The following is an 18,217-nucleotide window of genomic DNA, read 5'->3' on the forward strand; positions in this document are numbered from 1 at the left end:
AACACCTGCTACATGCAGAATATTCACTGAACTTAGAATTTGAGGTTCTAATCCTGGCCTTCCCATTTCTTTGCTATGTAACCTCATATTTATATCCAAAGACTCTTTATCTAAAAGCACCTTTTAAATCTAAAGCATTCTGTAACCATCAGTATTATGCTATGTGCTAAGTAATAGAAAGAAATAGAAAAGAAAGTAAATTGAGGTCCCTAGTTGTCTGCAGCCTATTTTAACATGTTCTTTAAATCTAATGAGTTAATTTTGTAATTGTGTAATGAATATTACTGCATAAAGCATTTGCATAGGTAAATTGTATCTTTTTCTCAGTCTTGTGATGGTAGTGAAATCATATGTTATTCTGTCTGATAGATTACACATAATAGATTCTAAAGTGGTATCCTAAAATATGGTCATCTTCAGTTGAAATGTCATTTTAAAGGAAAGACATCAAATTGAATAATGTATTAATATTTTTGCTCTTAAAAGAAAACATTAAGGATCATCATGGATATTGAACCAGGAACAGATTTCAAATTTTTTTTAACCTTTTATTTGAATACTTTCTCAGGATAATGGAAATAGGAATAACTTTGAAATTTATTACAGGTACCTTGGATCCTAGTTCACCATATACTATGGTGTCACCAAGCGGAAGAGCAGGAAATTGGCCAGGGTCTCCTCAAGTGTCTGGTCCCTCACCAGCAACACGAATGCCTGGAATGTCACCAGCCAATCCATCTCTACATTCTCCTGTTCCTGATGCTTCTCATTCTCCTCGAGCTGGAACAAGTAAATCTCACAACATTATTTTGCATAAGTTAATGTCTTTTGTTAATATTATCATACTAATCAGTTGAATACCTTATATCTTCATATTTAAAAGAATTTAAATATACCAAAAACATATTAGTCTTGACCTGTGTAGTAGATTCTTTTTATAAAATTTTTGATAAATAACTTTGTCATTTTATAATCCACTGAAAATTTGAACATCAAAGAGAACAGTAGTATCTGATGTCAAATTATCTTTAAAAACCAACCCATCCATTTTTTTGTTGTTGCCCAATTTTTTTTTTTAGTCATATCTGACTTTTTGTGACTCCTGTTGGGGTTTTCTTGGCAGAGACACTGGAGCAGTTTGCCATTTCCTTCTCTAATTCATTTTACAGATGAGGAAATTGAGACCAACAGGATTAAATGACTTGCCTAGGGTAACATAGGTAGTGTCTAAGACCAGATGTAAATTCAAGATGATTCATCTTCCTGACTTAGATCTGTCACTATGTCTACTGTGCCCCATCCATGCTTTCTAGGAAATAAAGTTTTCAAAAGTTTTTTCCAAAATGTTCATCCTCTGGTGGTTATTTCCCTTAAAAAGCAGGACCTTCATGACCTTGAACAAGTCACTTCTTTCTGAGCCTAAATTTAATCATCTATAAAATATAGTCAAACTAAGTGTGGCCCAAGGTCCCTTCTTCCCAAAATATTTTGATCCCATGATTCTATGATCCTTTTCACTTACCATTTTATACTAACTTCAGGCAGTTTGAAACAGGCTTAATGCTATGTTGTGATAATCAAGATCCTGAATTAAAAGTCTTAGAATTGTGACCTATTGTTTGAAATAGATTACTTAGTAATAACTCCAGTCATTTAATAAATAAAGAACAGTAGCTACTCATCATCAACAACACTTTGTGAGCTTTTTTTAGTTCACGAATTAGAAAATGGTGGCTCAGATTTAAAGTTGTTTTTATAATTCTAGAGTTTTGGTTGTGGTATTGATCTAACTTCAGATTTCTGCCACACTGGACCTCATCCAACCAGTGCCATAAATGTACTTTTTTTTTTTTAAAGGAAAGATTGTAAAATTAAAAATAGTGAAAAATAAATTAATATAAAATTGTCACTGAAAATTGAAATTAATATCATTTTTTTTTTCCAAAAGGTTCTCAAACAATGCCAACCAACATGCCTCCACCTCGTAAACTACCTCAGCGCTCTTGGGCTGCATCCATACCTACCATCCTCACTCACAGTGCCTTGAATATTTTACTTTTACCCTCTCCTACTCCGGGACTTGTACCTGGCCTGGCTGGTAGTTACCTTTGCTCCCCACTTGAACGATTCCTTGGATCAGTTATCATGAGACGACATCTTCAAAGGATTATTCAACAAGAAACGGTATTTGATACTTAATATGTAATTTAAAAAGCAAAATGAATCTTAAAAGGAAATATCCTAAATTGTAGAATTATGGGTATTTTTCTTCCTATAGCAGAACTAAAGTGATTTCCCTAATGTTGGTAATCTAGTCAAACTCAAGTGACCTTCCCTTTATATTAACACTATGAATGGGTTTTGTTTATGTTGTCTTTTCTGATGTGATGGCCATCATCATCACATCATGGAGTTTTTATAATTCCTATAGGACAGATATCATCTTCACACTTATTAACCAGACTTCCCAGACAGAAACTAGACAGATTCTGCCAATAAGCCCTTATTAAAAAATAGATATTTGCTTTTTGAAGACTTTCAAGAGCCTAACAATCTCTAGAAATTCCATCACTTTAAATCAAATAAGTAATGTCAACTAAGATTTCCTTTTATTTGTCTAAAAATACTTGGGGCAGTGGTTACAAGATAAAACTTTCAAATAATACATTGATTAAATTCATGTGAAATTTGTGATCCATTTTTGTTGTTTGTTGTTTACTTTTCTTTTTTTAATTGAAGGCAATGGGGTTTTTAAGTGACTTAATAACTGTCATTTAATCACAGTATCACATTTTCAAAATGTTTTATGAGAAATTGAGATGTTAAAGTAGATTTTTAGCTTTTTTCTAAGCATTTATAACTACTTATTTAAGCTCCTTATTTTGAATATAGTTGTCATCTTATTGCATGAGCTTCTTTTCTGCCTCTAGACTTAGTATTATTTAATTCTCTTATAATCTCCTGAATATGTTAATAATCATACAAATTATTTTGGTTTTGTAGCTACAACTAATAAATTCCAATGAACCTGGAGTAATAATGTTTAAGACTGATGCCCTTAAGTGCAGAGTTGCTCTCAGCCCCAAGACCAATCAGACTCTTCAACTAAAAGTAACACCTGAAAATGCCGGACAGTGGAAACCAGATGAACTTCAAGTTTTGGAGAAATTCTTTGAAACAAGGGTATGTATTAGTTTTAGTAAAATTATGTATATTTAAAAATGAAGTATGAAGTCATGTTGGAATGAAAAATAATTGCTTCTTTTATTCTTTAGGTTGCAGGACCACCATTTAAAGCCAATACACTAATAGCTTTCACCAAGCTATTGGGCGCTCCAACACACATCCTCAGGGACTGTGTGCATATCATGAAACTAGAGCTGGTGAGTTGTAAGGAAAGAAGCAAGATCTGTTGGTGGTGAGGCTGAATATACCCACATATATACATATATTCATACATATACTAATGTATGTATATGTATAACCAAAAGTATGACTTGAATAAAAGCAGTAGGTCTATTTTCTCTTTCTCTGATTATTCTGTTTACTTTTTTGCCTCCTTTCCTTTTTTTTTAACCTAGAGGTATTTTTCAGCCAAAAAATAGTAATGGGGTTTATATTGTGAACCTGGTTAGCTTAGTTAACCTAGTTAACTTCATCAGGTGTTTAGGGGAGGGATTGGAGAGCTGGGACTGCTGATTATGATAAGGGAGGCCAGGGTATTACAGTGGAAAGAAGACAGCTTGGAATAATATGAGTCAAAATCCCACCTCTAGTGCTTGCTGCTTTTCTGACCTTGAGCAGCACTTAACTCCCCTGAACCTCAGTTTCCTTGACCTTTATAATAGGAGATGGGCAAGTGAACCAGATGATCTCTGAAATCCCTACTAGTTTTTAATTCTGTGATTCTAATTCAGTAAAGATTCCTTGAGGGTATAAATAGCCTTGTAGACAGTATCACTTTACACTAGTACATCATGAGTACACAGTGGATGTAGTGATGATTTAACAACATCATAAAAAAGAAAGTGACTACATCTTAAGAGACAGGAAATGGCTTGGTTACATGGCAGGTGCAGCAAGCATTTTAAAATCAAACTGTGTATGATCAGTATTGACTAAGTTACAGCAAAGGTAGAGTAAGGAAAAATAAAGATGAGAAGGCAACACTAAATACAGCTCCTTTCTGATCTGTTTGACTTGGCTGTTGATTTTGAAAAAAAAAAAGTGGGAAATGAACATAAAGAAAATGACTGATCATTGCTTAAAGAAGTTAACTGATACTGTTGAGGGCCTTACCATCATGGGATTCAGGAGAGGAAATACTTCATCTCTTTGCCAAGCAGCAAATCCAAAGGGCAGCCCACATTTGTCATGGAAACTTTTGCAGTGTTAGAAGGGAAATTGATAAAAGATGGCAGTGTCACTTCTTCAACCAGTAAAATGCAATTGCGGAGTAAATGAAGCTTTACAAATCTCATTCTGAGAATCATTGAAGCAATATCTTCAAAGAGTGCTCCTGACTGAGACTATAAGGAAGATGGGAACTTGACACCCTGACTCAAAGCTCATGGTATCACAATTTTTAAATTCTCAAATCTCCAGTAGTGGATCAGCTTTATAAGGAAGTGGCAGTACATTGTTGTATTTCTTTGAGCTTTGAACCTTGAGTCAGGAAAACTAGTCAGTGTCCTTTTTTGCCACTATTAAATTCTCAAATCTCCAGTAAATGAATCAGCTTTATGAGGAAGTGGCAATGACATTGTTGGTGCTCTGAGGTAGTGTTGGTGTTTCATTGAGCCTTGAACTTGGAGTCAGGAAAACTAGTCAAGATCCTTTTTCCTACTAGTTGACTGATTTTGTGACTCTACTTGGACCTCGCCTCTCAGTTAAGTCTTAACTCTAGTTCCAAACATATTGTTGGCTCTTAAAGTTTTGTTGACAAGATACCTTGAATTGCCTTTTGGCTGTAACAAAAATCCAACTAAATTCAAGTAGGAACAATTTTAAAGATTGCTAAGATAGTTGTTAGAGGGGATGACTGAAAGAAATGGAAATGGAAAATGATCACAAACTTTTTTAGTGATCCAAGAAGATCTACCAAACCAAATGTTCCAATCCATATATATATATTTCAATAATCATTTATGAAATGCTTACTATGTACTTCCTCTTTTCTGTAAAATAGCTGAAAAACTATACAGGAGACATTCATATACATGAATAAGGCAGCCAATGATTTGCTATAGTAAACTTTATCTTTATGGTCACAGAGAAGTGAAATTTTTTTCCTAAATTCACCTTGGTAGAATAAAATGAAACCTTGAAGGCTCACCACAAAAAAAGTTTCTGGTGTAGCTGCAGTAGATTGTGCACTGGCACTAGAGTCAGGAGGACCTGAGTTCAACTGTGGTCTTAGATGCTTAATTAGTTAGCTATGTGACCTTGGGCAAGTCACTTAACCCCATTGCCTTGCAAAAATGAACAAAAATGTTTCTCCCTAACATATGGTTAAATAACTAGAATTGTGTAATATGTAAAATGACATGATTTAAACATAGCCATGGGAGGAATTATTCTATTGACAGATGTATAAGCCACAACAAATTTTGTCCAGTGCACATGGGTATTGTCCAAGTGCAGCAAAAAGCAGGCAAGTATGTACTCACTTAAAGTGTTTAACAGTGTCACAGAAGATATCTTGGCAGAAAATTGATTATAAAAGGCATACCCATCAAGTGGAGAATGACCAAACAAATTGTGTTATATGCATGTAATAAATACTTTGGAGCTGTAAGAAATTATTAAAGAGTTAGTTTCAGAAAAATTGGAAAGTGTTAGGAGCTGATGCAGAATAAAGTGAAAACAACTAGGAAAACAATTTATATTAGAGTAACATTGTAAAAATGACGAATTTTAAGATCAGAATTCTAATCAATGAAGTAATCAACCTTATTTCCAGAAGGTGAATGAAGAAAAATGCTATCACCTCCTGACAGCAAAATAATGCACTAAATTTATAAAGATTCATATTTTAGGATAGGGCAAATAGGGGAATTTGTTTTGCTTAAATATGTACTTGTTGCAAGTATATTTTTGTTTTTCTTTTTTCCTGAGGTTAAGAGAAAAGAAAGAAATGTTGATAATTGAAAAGGTTCATTACACAATTTTTTTAAGGATATCAAATTCACATTTAAAACTGATATTATGCTAATTTCATTGCTCATCCAAAAACTATATTCTAAACTGAAATCTACAGAAGAGATTTATGTAACTATCCACAAAATGAATAAAAATGGATGCAGCTTAGCCTGTGACATTCTATTGGACTATTTGGCTCCTCTTCCAATGTGTAATATTAATGTCTTGGATGGATAATGCAGCTGGACAGTGAGGTGAGCCCAGAGTTGAAAAGGATCTTATTTGGGAAATATAATACTTTAAAGGCCATCTTTTTCCTATTTATGTATGTTGCTTCAAAACATAAAACCTCACAAGTATCAAAATGACAAGTGATTCATCCTACATTAGACTCTTAGGCATGTAAGTTGGCGACAGGATATTAACAGTGATGACTTACTTGCCTTTGAGAAGTTATCATTGGAGATTGTGTGTGACTGGAATGGAAATAAGCTAATCGTGTAGTGAGAATTCAAGCCACTAGATGAAAAGTGCAAGGGTCTACTTTGGTACCTTTGAGATAACAGAACTAGGAGAATGCATTTAAGAAGCTTTTGAGGAGGTTTTCTGTAGCGTATTGAGAGAAATACATGGCACAATATTAGAAGGTCTGGAGGGGTTGTGACCTGCACAAGAGAGGTAACGTGAATGTGATGGATTCATGTATCTTTGAGTCAAGGTTCTGTGTGGCAAAGTCTTAAATATTTTGAGTCACAGTGGGACACTTGACCTAAAGATAGGAAATAGAATTAGCCTGATACATGTGAATAGTAATGTCTGCCATTAAAAAGGAGACAACTGGAAAGAGGTAAATCTATAAAGATTAAAGGAACCACTGTTTAACACAATAGATAGAAAACAATGGCATGAGTTACTTCTTAGAAAGTGGTATTTGATAATTAGATTAAATAATAGTTTTAACAGAATGATGACCTCTGAGAATCTTATTGGGGGTAATAATACAGTGAATAAGATTAGACAAACCCCTGTTCTTTGTTAGGGTTAGAGAGGAAATACCAGGCTAGAGGTGAATCAGTCTGACCAAGTGTTTCACTTTCCAGTTACATTTGTAAAGAAAAGCAACTTTCTCACAAGTGGAGCTTTTGAAGTCTTAGAGCAATATATACCCTTGTCAAAATTTTCATTAATATCTTTCCTTTTGAAATAGTGATTTGCAAAAATTTTTTTTAGGATTTTTTGCAAGGCAAATGGGGTTAAGTGGCTTGCCCAAGGCCACACAGCTAGGTAATTATTAAGTGTCTGAGCCTGGATTTGAACCCAGGTATTCCTGACTCCAGGGACAGTGCTTTATCGACTGTGCCACCCAGCCGCCCCTGATTTACAAATCTTAAGTTGCTCTGTTTTTTAGAGTAGTTGTTGAACCTTCAGATTTAGATGTACTATTTAGTTTACTAGGGAAATGTAATAATGGTTATCCTTTTAGGTAGGCAATGCCATGATATGCAAGGTAATTGGATTTGAGTGAGGGGAATGCTGTGCAAAGTCACTGGCCTCACTTTCTCTTCTGGAGCCCTGTGGGTCTGGTGGCCAGATATGAATCCGGACAACTGGAGATGACTCTAGATGTGAGGCAGTCTGGATTAAGTGACTCGACCAAGGTCATACAGCCAGTGTCTGAGACTGGATTTGAACTCAGATTCTCCTGACTTCAGGGCCATGCTTTATCCCACTGCGCCTCTTAGCTGCCCCAAACCAAAATTTTATTTTTAGGCAGGGAATAAATAGTTAAGCTAAAAATTACACACACACACACACACACATATAATTTTACATAAATATGTATTTTATATACGTGTATGTATATATATCCATAATTAAATAAATCCATAAAAATAAAGGAAATAATTGCTGTTTCTGTGATCTTGAATAATGAATGTTTGAAGTAGTCTGAATCAATTAGAACATTTAATGCCACATTGAGATACTATAGTTAAACCATTTGCATAGCCTTATTAATTACTTTCTTTATATTTCTAATTATAGTTCCCTGATCAAGCTACACAATTGAAATGGAATGTGCAATTCTGTCTTACAATTCCTCCCAGTGCACCACCTATTGCACCTCCTGGGACACCTGCTGTAGTCCTCAAATCTAAAATGTTGTTTTTTGTAAGTATTATCCAATATCTGAATTAAAAGTGCTTTAGAGGTAAATGAGGCCTTTTTTATGGTGACTAAGTCAGTGTCTGTCCCTTATATAAACAATCAGATATTACTAAATTATAGACCTAACTTTTTGCACTTTGAAAGATTGAGTATCGTTTGTCAAGTCAAGATCATTCAAATCAATAGGCTATATTTTATCTTGTATGTCCTCACCTTAACTTATTCAACCTTTGCAGTCTGTCTTGTGTCTACATGACTACAGAAATAACTTTCTAAAGTCACAATCTCCTTACTTCATATCCAAACCTATGCCCTCTTATGTGCGTGCACACACACACACACAAATTTTTTTCTTAGTCTTCAAAATTTCTAGTCCTGTATTTTAGGTACCTCCTGGATAACTCCACCATAATACCCTGCCAGTTCAAAATAGTAGCTTTATTTGTCTTACAATTCTGTTTTAAACTACTGAAGAGTAGGTGTGTCCTATGTATTTTTGTGCTTCTCTGCAAGTGTTAGACTGAACCAACAGAAATTCATTATTTTGCAAACAGGTATGGAGAGAAGAGGCTAAATCTTACAATAGTTAATTTAGATATTGCCTCTCTAAAGTGAACAGATTTAAGCTTACCTTGGCATGAAAGTATTCATTTATATTCAGTATCTCATTTTCTATATAGCAATAGAAACTTGAAGACCGTTACTCCCATTTATCTCATTAAATATTTAATTCTTTATTTTGTGTGTGTTGTATTGCCTACAGCTTCAGCTAACTCAGAAAACGTCAGTACCTCCCCAGGAACCTGTTAGCATTATTGTTCCAATTATTTATGACATGGCTTCAGGTACAACACAACAGGCAGACATTCCCCGACAGCAAAATTCTTCTGTTGCTGCACCCATGATGGTTAGCAACATTCTAAAGAGATTTGCAGAGATGAATCCACCGCGACAAGGTACATGACCAGTAGATGGTATTTTGTTACATGGGTCTTAAGATTCTGATGAGAAAGCGCCCTCCTCCTCCTCACTTCTCTTTGTTGTGACCCCCTTAATGTCTGCTTTCACTTTATCTCCTTCCTCACTTGTTATTTTTGTTCATTTCTCTGCTGCCAAGACTTTACTTTTGTTCATGATTTAATAATGGGACTGTCCCCATTGCTACTACCAGAAAGTTCTATGTATAGCACGTTGTTGCCAGAGGACTGTAGTTAGGACCACAAAATTCTACATAGCCCTGCTTCCTCCAGCATTGATACTTGCTCTGTAACTCAAAAAAGTTGAAATGCATGTTTCTTTATCATATTTAATTGCTAATGAATAACAAATTAATAGAATTATCTTTAAAAGTTCTGTATATATTCCAATGTTTTGTGAAGAATAAACGCTGATACAACCAGCACCACTGCTGTATGGGCTTCTTATGTAAATGTCAGCTTGGGTGCAAGTGAACATTTTCACCAAGTGCTCAGTGAAGCTCTCAAACCTAACATTTTCAAGGCAACCAGAATGGTATTAAATGTCAAACCCCTTTAATTTTTCTTTCATATTGGTAGCATGCAATTTAGAATTTTTTACTTCTGGCAGTGTTAAATTTGGTTTAAAAAAATTTAATTTAAAAGGAGGAACTTCCCTCCATTTGGCTCATCCCAAAGAAGATTCTCTTTAATCTGAATAGGACAGCAATTTACAGTTTGAAATGAAATGAAACTATTCTCCAAAAAAAGATTTATGTTCAACTTATTTTTAAGTAAAAGTTACTTATCAAAAATTTTCTAGGAGTAAGAATCATAGAAAAAAATTATACTATATTATCAAGTTTTTTTTTCACATGATGGAAAAATTGTGGTTTCCCATATTATGCATGCCCATGACTAAGTGATTGAGAAAAGGTATTTTTTCATTTCAGAAATAACCACATAGTTGCTCTTAAGCATTAATTGAATTAAAATTTATAAGAAATATAGTAGCAGTAGGGAGGGTTATGCTTTATTTATTGCAAAACTTCCTCAATTTTCATATTGCTATCTTCATTTCTTCCTTTGGCTTCTCACCTCTTTGGGCGAAAAGTAGAATTCTTCAAGAATCAAGGTTGAATGCTATCAGAGTCTTTGACCTAACAATCTAAAATTTTTTACAGGCTTGATGAATGACATTACTATATTTTGTAGAACTTAAAATTATACTTTTGGGGGGGGGTGATTTCAACCAGTTATTGACTTAGCAAGCTTTTCCACCTAGAGTAATGACTTTTCAATGAACTCCAAAAAATTGCACAATAGAAATCATGAAGATATGGAAGATAGAATATTTTTTGGTGTTTAGAAATTGCTTGCATTATTCTGGAGGGGAATTTTTTGAGATATAATTTAGTTAAACTTTCACATTCCAACTTCCTTCTGTCTAGTTTTCTATTTCTATGGATTAAAACTTAAATTAAAAGTAAACAAAACTCATTGTCTTAGTAGTACAGTTAACAATATCTAATGTTTGATTCCAGTTTCTTCCAGGGTGTTTTGTGTGTAAAAGTAGACTATTCCGCACTCTTTATTATCATAAATATAACTGACTAAATTAAGATCAGGGAGACTGGCTATACTTGATTTGTTTGGCCAGAGCAAGGTGGGGGGGGGGGGGAATGGTGTGCAGAGAAACACTCAACAATACATCCTAACCTCAGCATTTCTTGTATTTACATTGTTGTTTAAAAATCCCTTCTCAGATGCTTTTAATGGATGTAGCATTTTTCTTGAAGAAATCCAATTTTGATATAAAGACTAAACTTCGAGAATGTTTATGTATCTTTAAAATACTGTGACTTGAGAAGGATGGCCATTTACCTGAAATTTTATTGAGAATTCTGGTGAATTTCCTAGTAGACTTTCAATGAAAATTTTGCATTATGCATTGATGTTATGGGTAGGGTATCAACACTTAGAATAAATAACCTTTTTATTTGCTAGGTTCAAAGGATAGAAACAAATACAGGCTTAATTGAAGCAGATTTTACTATGAAAAATTTTCAGTGTTGATGACATTACTCAGAGTATCTTTATAAATTAAACAGCTATAATTTGACTAGAAATTTCTAAAACCCAAATATTGCCTTATAGCTGATATATAGTCTGGGCAGTTAAAAATGAAGTTTTTTTAATTCTCCAATTTCTTGTTAATACTTAAAAGTTAAACACTCCCTTCCCCCACCAGTTGTGTTAAGATCCTTTTTCCTATGTTGCGAATAGCTAATTAACATTTTTCTCTGTTACAGGTGAATGCACAATATTCCCAGCTGTTCGTGATTTAATGGCTAATCTTACACTGCCCCCTGGTGGGCGTCCATAGACACTTTTGTTTTTAAACAAGGCTGAAAAATGAAACAACAAAAAAATCTGAACTTTTAAAAAAGGAAAAGGACATTTTGACATGATTTGTTTTTTTAAAAGGGATAAATATACTAAACTGGCAAAAAAACTTTCAGGGATGCACTTCTTTCATCAAAATGCGCATCAACCTTTTTGTACAGTGATCTTGTATAGTGTGTTTAAATGGGACACATTTCAAACTAGAAAACTAGGTCAGTGTCAGCTTGCCAGTAATAGATTTAATATTCTGTTTTATACTACAAAAATTATGAAAAATGCCAAACTTGTTTATTTAATTGTTTTCTTATGTTTTGGGTGTAATAGTCCTTTTTTTTTTAAGGCAGGTCTGTCATTTTGAATACTGTAAAACTGTGATAAACTTTATATTGAAGCTGTATTTTAATATGACCGCTTTGAATCCTTACATGAAAATGTTCTGGGATATGTTATAAACATATCCCAAGGAAGCAATATTTAATAAAACTAGGTTAAAAAAATAATAATAGTACCAATGTGTGTGTATAATAAACCCTATATAAACTCAGTTCCTCCCATGACCTTTAACTTGGTGGGAGCATTCATTTGCAATAAGATATGACTGAAGATATGATATTGACCGCAAATACTTGACTGTATATTTTGGAGTTGAGCCAGTTTCCTTTTCTTTGAATCTCCTTGGCTTCTCACAGTTTATCTTCACTAAATCGTGGCTCTTTTTTGTAGGGCTTGAATGGGTAGAACACATATTGTGAGTGCTACATATGATGATGGTTTATAAGTATTGAAGTATTATTTTTCATCCATTGAGAAAATGACAATTTCCCATTGGATAAGATTAGTTCACAAGATATTTTGCCATGGGATCAGTGGAAAACAATCTATTTCTAAAAATCAAGAAGTAGCATTAGGATGTTGCAGCCTTGGAAGAAATTTCCTTTATTTCACTCACACAGGTTCAGTTAAATACGTTTGTGCACTTGCCATGATTTGGTAGTGAATAGTTAATTTACTTTTTTGACTAGCTTGAAAATTTATCTGAAAGGAGGGAGAAGTTCTGGTGATTTGACATTGGGAAAATTTAGAAATGTTATGATGCTGAATTAACTAATCAACATAAGATCTTCCTGTATATTTTTTTTTAATAATTTGTCTAATTCTGTTTTTAAATTACTTAGGTTGATTGGGCTTCCATCGCTACTAAAAACCCAAATTCCAGCATGCTACCTGTTGTGACTCACATTTCATGAAAAATATAGTACCCATCAGTTTATTCTCACTCTTTTTGATCTCCATTAAGTTCTGAATCAGATTCAAGACCTTTCCTTTGTCTTCCTTCTAAGGCTTCTTTTACTTTCGCTCCTGATTGATATTGCTGTGCTTCTCACCCTACCTTGAGACTATTATGGAACCTTCTCCTGGTGACTTATATTTTCCTTTATTTAATTCTTCTTTTAACTTCATTTTCCTTCGGTTTTCTCTCATTTTTAAAATGGTGGTAACATCATTTTGAGGATGCAGGATACCAACATTGGATTAATTCTGTTCTATTGAATTTTATATCACATACATTTGCATGAACACAAAGAAGTTTGGGGTTTTTTTCATTTTTTCATTTTGTGACTTCTAGCACAATATTATTTTTACTATTTTGAGTATCTTATAAATGTATTTTTCCATTTAAATAGGTGACTTTGAAAGACCATAGATCATTCTTAAATGTGATGTTACCATACCATGGGTTTTTTTTTTTACAGTGCAGCAATCTGGTTTTATAGTGTAAATGAAAGGACAATTTACTTCACAAAAATTTTCTTTACAGTAAACTTTGCTGGAATCCATCTCTTCCAATGAGGAATACTTACAAAATAAAAGCTCATGCATGAATTTAGGCTTCTAAATTCGGTGATGAGATGACCTGAGCTTTTTGCTCCTCCTGAGTGACATGAATGGCAGCAGCCAGCATTGGTTTTCCTGGTGGTAAATAGCCTTGGGTGATGAATGCCTTCAATTCAGATTCCCTTATGATACAATTTTAATATTATCTAAGATTTTGAACAAAAATGGTATCACAAATTTTAGATAACTAACACTTATGTATTTATTTTTGCTGAAGATGCTTTGGGCAGTAACCTGGTTTATTATAGGTGCATAATCACTTTCTTGAAATGAAATTTTAAAATTCTCATAACTAAAATTTTACTGCATTTTAAATATCTTCTGAAATTTTAGGATTGATTTTAATACTTTAAGTTTTGAGATGAGAGATTTAAATAATAGAGGCTGCTAATTTGCCAGCTCCTGAGCCAAATAAAGGCATAAATATAAATATTGAGCATCCATTTAAATTTTTTTCTGATTGTATAAATTTTTACTATTCATTACACTTAGCACTTAAATTAGTACAATTAAAGCAGTACAGAGATTTTAGTAATAGAAAATGAATTTATCTTTTCTGTAATGATGGGGAAAGTTTTCCATGAATATAGCCTTATCATGAGACCTTGAGAAATTATAGAATCATGTATTATAAGTTTAGGATGAAAAATTATCTTAGAGGCCATCTAGTCCAGCCAGCTCATTTTGCAGATGAGGAAACTGAGGCACAGAAAGATGGAATGACTTGAAAGGTCAAATACAGGTAAGTGGCTGAGTTGAAATTTAACCAGGGCCTCTGACTCCAAATCCATTACTTTTCCACCACATATACTGAAGCTCTATTTATAAAGGCTCTGTTGATATGAATTCATCAAACACTCTTTCATACTTTCATCAGTACAGTTGTTAAGCTAAAGGTGAAGAATGACTGTTCTAATTTTATCTCTGTAAATTACATTCTTAAGCATAGAATTGACTATACTAGTACAAATTAAATTAGACTATGCTTAGGATGGTAGTCAGATCAAATTGCATAATCTACAAAAATGGTCTATAAACTTTAATCTATCTATACATATCAGCTATTCTGTGTCTGTACAACAGTTATAATATTACCAACAGTGAGTTTCCCTTTTACTTTTTAACTCCTAAAAATGGAGGGGTTATTGGAGAGAGAACTGATTTGTGGAAATTATGGAAGGGGTTTTATGACTAATTGGCCAAGAAGATTAATAAAGCCATTACAATAGGCAAGGCATATTTGTGAGACTGTAACAACTTAGTTTTTTCTTGGGCCATGCTTTATTTGATAGGTTTTTAAGAAATAATTTACTCAGTTATTCAGAATTCAAGGAGCTGTCAACAACAAAAAAAGGAGTTAACATAGTTGAACCCTTGCTGGATAGTTGAAGTCAAAAGAAGAAACAAAGACCTGCAACATTTTGTTACATATTTAAGCACCTGTGTTATTCATGATATGACCTATCAATATCAAAAAAGACAAACTATCTAGAGAGAGCAGGTAATTGCATTAGGTAGTATGAAACAACACTACTTGGGAAAGAGAATAATATGGAATAAAACTTAATCAGAGTCAGAACAGCTTCAAAAATGCCAGAATGGGAAAACAGATAACAAAGTGAAAATGATTCCTGTGAATTTCTCTCCCCCAGACTCCTAGATCCTCTACCCATTTTTCACTTATTAGTTTAAATAGAATGAAGGGGCTGCAGCATGGATTTTATTTGAAGACTCTTAGAATGGATTCAGTGTGAGTTGGCACAGTGAAAATTGAGTGTCAGGCCTGAAGTCAGAAAGATTCATCTTCCTGAGTTCAAATCTGCTCCCAGCCACTTTGTAGTTGTGTGATCCTGGAGAGTCACTTCACCTCGTTTGCCTCAATTTCCTCATCTATAAGTGAGCTGAAGAAGAAGAAAAATGGTAAGGCACTCCAATATCTTTGCCAAGAAAATCCCTAGTCATGAGGAGTTGAACTACAAAGGCAAGGGTCTGCGAGTAGTGGTGATTTTTCTATAAAGTGCCTCTGTGCCACCGAGTTGATTTAAGAGTTGGATAAAAAAAAAGACTTCTGGACAATTTCAGGTCCTCTTTCAGAGTCATTTTTAAAAATTTATTTTAGACATGGTTTTAATGAACTTAATTACTGACTTTGAGGCCCTTGGTAATTAGAAGCAAATTTAAAAGAGATAGTCTAACTTTAAGTTATAAAGACTACTCAAAGAGACTGGGGATCACTTAGTATTGCTAAGAAGAAGGCAAATTGTGTCACTTTCCTTAGCTCAGGAGGGCTTTGAGAAAAATCAATGTTGATTAAGTTTCTCCTTAAAAGATCCCCATCTGGTTGCCCTCAAGGAGCTGAAATGTTTACTCTGAAAGGCTTTCTGTATTTTAGGAACTTTGTTTCTGATAAAGAGGTACATACAATATGACCATAAATAGTCAATAGATAATTTGAGGAGAAAACATTCACAAACTGGGCCAAGGTGGGAGGAGAATTTGGAAAGGCCCTTCAGCAGGAGGTGTTACCTCTGATAAGCTTTGACAGAAGCTGACAAATAGAGGGAGGAGGGTTCCAGGTAGAATTCTGAGACTGAAGATTTTAAAGAGAGCAGGTAATTGCAATAGATAATAAGAAATACACTATTTGTGAGAGGATAATATGGAATAAAACGTGATCAGAGCCAGAACAGCTTCAAATACCAGTCTGAGGATTTTTTCCTAGAGATGACAGGGAGCCACTCAGCCACTACTGAGTCTACTTAGGATTTTTGAGAAGGAAAGAGGTATGGGCAGATGTGCCTTGGTTCAGTTGTTTTGGCAGGTTATAATACAGCAGGTGGACAGGAAAGACTGAAGGGAAGACGTTGACAGGGTTAGGTAGAATAGGGAAAGCGTTGAAACGGCACTAATAAGAATTGAAGCTCTATAGTAGAATCAAAGCAACATCATAGAGGGTAGACTGTAGAAATTAAAGTGACAAGGCTTGGTGGCTAACCAAGTATGGAGCATCAAAAAATCATTCTGGGTATCCAGAGAAAGAAGAGTTGCAAGGGGGCAGGTTTAGGGGATTGAGTTACATTCAGAATATTTGTTTTAAATGCCAACAGGATACCCAGGTAAAGATGTCCAGAAGACAGACTGGAATTCTGAAAGAAGGGAATTGAATCTATAAATTTCGGAGTCATATGCAGTCATAGTTGAAACAGACGCTGATGACACCAAGAGAAAAGTTCCAGGAATGAATTGTCTTGGGGGTAGATTGATCCACAATTCGGGGCTTACTGAGACTAGGATCAGACAGGTGGAGAGGAATGAGAAGGGGAATTAATTTAAAGCATAGGCAAAAAGGGGGGAGGGGGAGATACCACCGTGATTTCGTAGGAGAAAAAAACCAAACCAACTGGCTGAAATGCAGGGAGGATCTAGTAAATTGTAAGCACCGATACAAGTTATGAAAATTTCCCAGGTATGTTGTAATACTCCCTAATCTCATACATAGACTGTAGCTCATAACTTCTTGATGTGTTTTCATTACAAATGTAAATACTTGTAATCTCACAGCCTACTTGCATTAACTTTTTGAATCTTTGTATCTTTATGGTAATACATTTCTTTCCCCTTGGTGGGGATTTTTTTTTTTGACTGGGATTGGTGTGGGCTTCTACAATGTCCGTTCCTTTGCTTCTAATTTGGCATAAATTTAGTAAACAAATAATTAACCTTATTACACAAATAAAAGTCTCTAAATGAGCGAACTGCCCACCAGTGAAAAAGACATTCATCAAAGTATGTATAGAAGACTTAGTCAAAAGACATGGTTTTTGAAAAGTGCTGTGTGGGATAAAAACCTGCTAAAAATGGGACACCTCTGAGTAAAAAAAAAAGCATTTTGGCTTTTCTCGAGAAAAGGGCACACTCCAAGTCTCACAAAGGTAGTGAAGATCAAGAACTGCCTGCCCCTTGACAGTCAAGCAAGATGGCCTAATGCAGCCCCCTCCTCCTCCCTGCCGTCCCTCTCTGGTTGGCCTTCAGAGTCCCGTTCTTGTGAAAATCTGCCCCAGCAACAAAGAAGAGAATGACCTTCACCGAACGGTAACAGTCTGCTTCTCATCCACAAGAGGAGTCTTATGAGCTTGCTTAGAACGCAAGGTTTTTCCCATGGGAAAAAGGCTACTGTCCTAGTGGTCTGTAAAAGTAGTCTTACCAAAAATCAGGACCGCAAGGGGCATTCTTCTAGAAAGTATAAGAATAATAGTTTGTTCTTTACTATGGCTTGACCTCGAGAGGACTTCACTAGGAGTATTAGCCCTGAAATGGTTTTATCGGGACCATCCCAGTCAGTGCCACTCACGTTGTATACCCTGGGCAAGTCTCGGAGCAAGCTCAGGAATGTGAGGAATTGTAGAGAAATCTAGTCCCACCCTCTCACTCTACCCGTGACTACCGGGAGGAGCGGGCCCACGCTGCGGGCTGGCGCCCACGGGGAGCTGCTGGGGAGCGGCGAGTCGGGGCCGGAAACCGGGGCTCAGTCCGGGAGGCGGCCGCGGAAGGAGAGGAGCCCCGGCGTGGCCGGGAGACTCGTCCTCGGCGGCTCCCTCTTCACGACGGGCGGTGCCTCCGGAGCGCGGCCGGGCCGGCCCGGGAGGAGGAGC

General features: G+C 35.2%; 1 protein-coding gene and 1 long non-coding RNA gene across 2 annotated transcripts in view; one reads left to right on the top strand and one right to left on the bottom strand.

Annotated features, from left to right (window-relative positions):
* Window positions 1-17,977, top strand: part of MED14 (mediator complex subunit 14) — a 70,220-nt gene extending 52,243 nt beyond the window's left edge. The window contains exons 25-31 of the mRNA XM_074214170.1: window positions 607-789; window positions 1,949-2,184; window positions 3,004-3,183; window positions 3,276-3,383; window positions 8,185-8,310; window positions 9,071-9,263; window positions 11,576-17,977. Of these exons, the coding sequence (XP_074070271.1) occupies window positions 607-789; window positions 1,949-2,184; window positions 3,004-3,183; window positions 3,276-3,383; window positions 8,185-8,310; window positions 9,071-9,263; window positions 11,576-11,649 (1,100 nt within the window). The 3' untranslated portion in view covers window positions 11,650-17,977. The remainder of the gene's footprint in view (window positions 1-606; window positions 790-1,948; window positions 2,185-3,003; window positions 3,184-3,275; window positions 3,384-8,184; window positions 8,311-9,070; window positions 9,264-11,575) is intronic.
* LOC141506944 (uncharacterized) lies at window positions 15,264-18,182 on the bottom strand. Its single transcript, XR_012474028.1, has 2 exons — window positions 18,010-18,182; window positions 15,264-15,466 (listed from the first exon to the last, which is right to left on the bottom strand). It is a non-coding gene; the product is annotated as an uncharacterized LOC141506944 (long non-coding RNA).
* Between the last annotated feature and the right edge of the window lie 35 nt (window positions 18,183-18,217).

Source organism: Macrotis lagotis, chromosome 1, assembly GCF_037893015.1.
Source record: "Macrotis lagotis isolate mMagLag1 chromosome 1, bilby.v1.9.chrom.fasta, whole genome shotgun sequence".
Lineage (NCBI taxonomy): Eukaryota > Metazoa > Chordata > Mammalia > Peramelemorphia > Peramelidae > Macrotis > Macrotis lagotis.